The 2,503-nt window shown below is 45.7% G+C and overlaps 1 protein-coding gene across 1 annotated transcript; it reads left to right on the top strand.

The window, feature by feature from the left end:
- Positions 1-563: 563 nt before the first annotated feature.
- Positions 564-1,184, top strand: LOC120254623. The gene has a single exon (XM_039262697.1). The coding sequence runs from the start codon at positions 564-566 to the stop codon at positions 1,182-1,184; it is 621 nt and encodes a 206-aa protein (XP_039118631.1).
- The last annotated feature ends 1,319 nt before the right edge of the window (positions 1,185-2,503 follow it).

Below are 2,503 nucleotides of genomic sequence, written 5' to 3'. Positions count from 1 at the left end.
GGGCGTGATGCTAAGTTTAATGAGCAGCTAAAATAGTTGAAAAGTCTTTTGAATGTATTAATATTTTAATACATAATCTCTGGGTTTCAGTGTTGGGCCAATGCTGAAGCAGGTCAAGATTGTTTTGTGACCAATGGGCAAGTTGTTGTAACTTCGCCCTATGGTTTTTATGTTATCTGTCTCCCTGTCTATAGTATTATACATACATATATATATATATATATATCAATGCTAGTGGACGAGTGAGATTGGCTGACTACATTCTTTGTGTCCCCACTTCTCTTTTGACTTGTTGACTGTATGCTCTTGTAGAGCGAACAGGATCCTAAGGCATTTCGTCAAACACCCTTGCTTCTCTCCCTCAATCGACATCCAAACCTCAACAAAGTGGTATCAGTGCCCTGGTGATGGCAACCAGCAACTCGTCGGTGTCGGATGGGACTCTAGTGTGTCTCTCTCAGTCGTCAGTCCCTGTATTCACTAGCCAGGAGTATGGGCGGTGGAACTTGCAGATGAAGACCGCTTTCAGGTCCCAGGAGCTATGAGACTTGGTGGAGAACGGCATGACGGAGTCGAAGGACGAGGCAGTGGAGAGGGACAACCGGAAGCGAGATGCGAAGACATTGTGCCTGATCCAGCAGGCTGTGGACGGGCAGAACCTCGACCGAATTGCTGAAGCCAAATCGGCGCACGAAGCTTGGGAGATATTGAGAAAACATTGGGCACAAACTCTCCGACAAGACTTTGAGACGCTCCAAATGGGTGACGACGAGGGAGTTCAGGCGTACATCTCAAGTGTTATCACAATCACCAACCAGATCAAGGCTCTTGGGCACAAACTCAAGGAACCTGAAGCTGTGTCCAAGGTGCTTCGGAGTCTAGGGCCGAAGTTCGACTGGGTTGTTGTCGCAATTGAGGAGTTGAAGGAGATCGCAAAGCTCGCGTTGGATGACCTTTGTGGTACGCTGCAAGCTCACGAGGTGAGAGTGAATCATGCGGTAGGGAAGGCAGTTGAGAAAGCTCTCCATGTCAAGAGTGAGCATCCTATCACAAACCACAGCAAAGGTGGAGCTGCTGTGAGCTTGTGGGGAGATGGTAGAGGCCGTGGGAGGTCGTTTGCTCACCGGAGAGATAAAGCTCGAGGTGGTCGTGGAAGGGGCTTGGAAAACAAAAGCCACATTTAATGTTTTCACTGTAAGAGATTCGGCCACATGAAAGCCGAATGCAAAGCCCGTGAGAAGCAACCAAAGAAGGAAGCTGGTCTCGTTGCGGAAATAGAAAATACTAAGAACCTCTTCATGGCTAGTTGCTCCACAGGTGATCAACACAGCACAGTACGGTTGATAGACTCGGGGTGCTCCAATCACATGACGGGGGATAAATCATTGTTTAGTAGCCTCGATGAGTTAATGAACATCACTGTGAGACTGGGAGATGATAAGGAAATGAAGGTGTGTGGCGAGTGGACAGTCACTGTAAATACAAGCACATAAACTTAGAAGAGACTTCAAGGAGTTCAGTATGTACCAGGATTGGCACAAAACCTCTTGAGTGTGGGATAATTACTCACCAAAGGGTATTCTGTGGTGTTTGAGAAGAACTAGTGTATTATCTCTTATAATCAGGAGAAGAGTCAAGTGATATCTATCACGAGATCAAGCAACAATATGTTCCCACTAGATATTGCAAAGGTTGGAAGCTTAGTGATGAATGCAAGGAGTCAAACACTAGAGGAATTGTGGCATCTAAGGCTCGGATATTTGAATTATAATAGTCTGAAGGCCATGGCTCGCAAGAAGCTAGTGTTTGGGATGCCTGAACTAAAGCAAGGATCACAGTGTGAGGGCTTTGCATTGACGAAGCAATCAAGGAATTCTTTTCCCAGTGGAGTGGCACGAAGAGCTAGTACATGTCTTCAGTTGGTTCATATGGACCTCTGTGGTCCTATGAGTGTAGATTCGCTGGGAGAAAACATGTATTTCTATCTAATTGTTGATGATTTTAGCAGGTGGCGTACGGTGTTCTTCATAAAGAACAAGTCTGAGGCCTTTGCAAAATTTCAAATCTTTCATGCATTAGTGGAGATGCAGACAGGCATGAAACTCAAGGGAGTAAGGAGTGATCGTGGGAGGGAGTTCTCATCTAAAGAATTTGAGGACTACTATAAGTTTGGCATTCGAAAGGAGTTCACAGCCCCCTACACAACCCAGCAAAACGGCATCGTTGAGTGCAAGAACCGGACTGTTATTGAAATGGCTAGAGGCCTGCTCAAGAGTGGAGGTTTGCTCGTGAAATTCTGGGGAGAAGGAGTGTCCACTACTGTGCATCTCATCAACCGATCACTGACCCAAGCATTGCACAATAAGACCCCCTATGAAGCTTGGCATGGAGACAAACCATCTGTAAGTTATCTACGAGTGTTTGTCTGTATTGCTTTTACCTTAATTCCATCTCAAAAGCTGCAGAAACTCAATGACAAGTCTGAAAAATGTGTATTTGTTGG

The sequence above is a fragment of the Dioscorea cayenensis genome, unplaced genomic scaffold (genome assembly GCF_009730915.1).
Source record: "Dioscorea cayenensis subsp. rotundata cultivar TDr96_F1 unplaced genomic scaffold, TDr96_F1_v2_PseudoChromosome.rev07_lg8_w22 25.fasta BLBR01000541.1, whole genome shotgun sequence".
Classification (NCBI taxonomy): Eukaryota; Viridiplantae; Streptophyta; class Magnoliopsida; order Dioscoreales; family Dioscoreaceae; genus Dioscorea; species Dioscorea cayenensis.
The sequence above is the reverse complement of the archived record's forward strand: the minus strand, read 5'-3'. Positions and strand labels throughout refer to the sequence as shown.

Bases quoted from the DNA above. Each gene is read 5' to 3' on its own strand.
- LOC120254623 (XM_039262697.1), top strand. From the start codon at position 564: ATGACGGAGTCGAAGGACGAGGCAGTGGAGAGGGACAACCGGAAGCGA.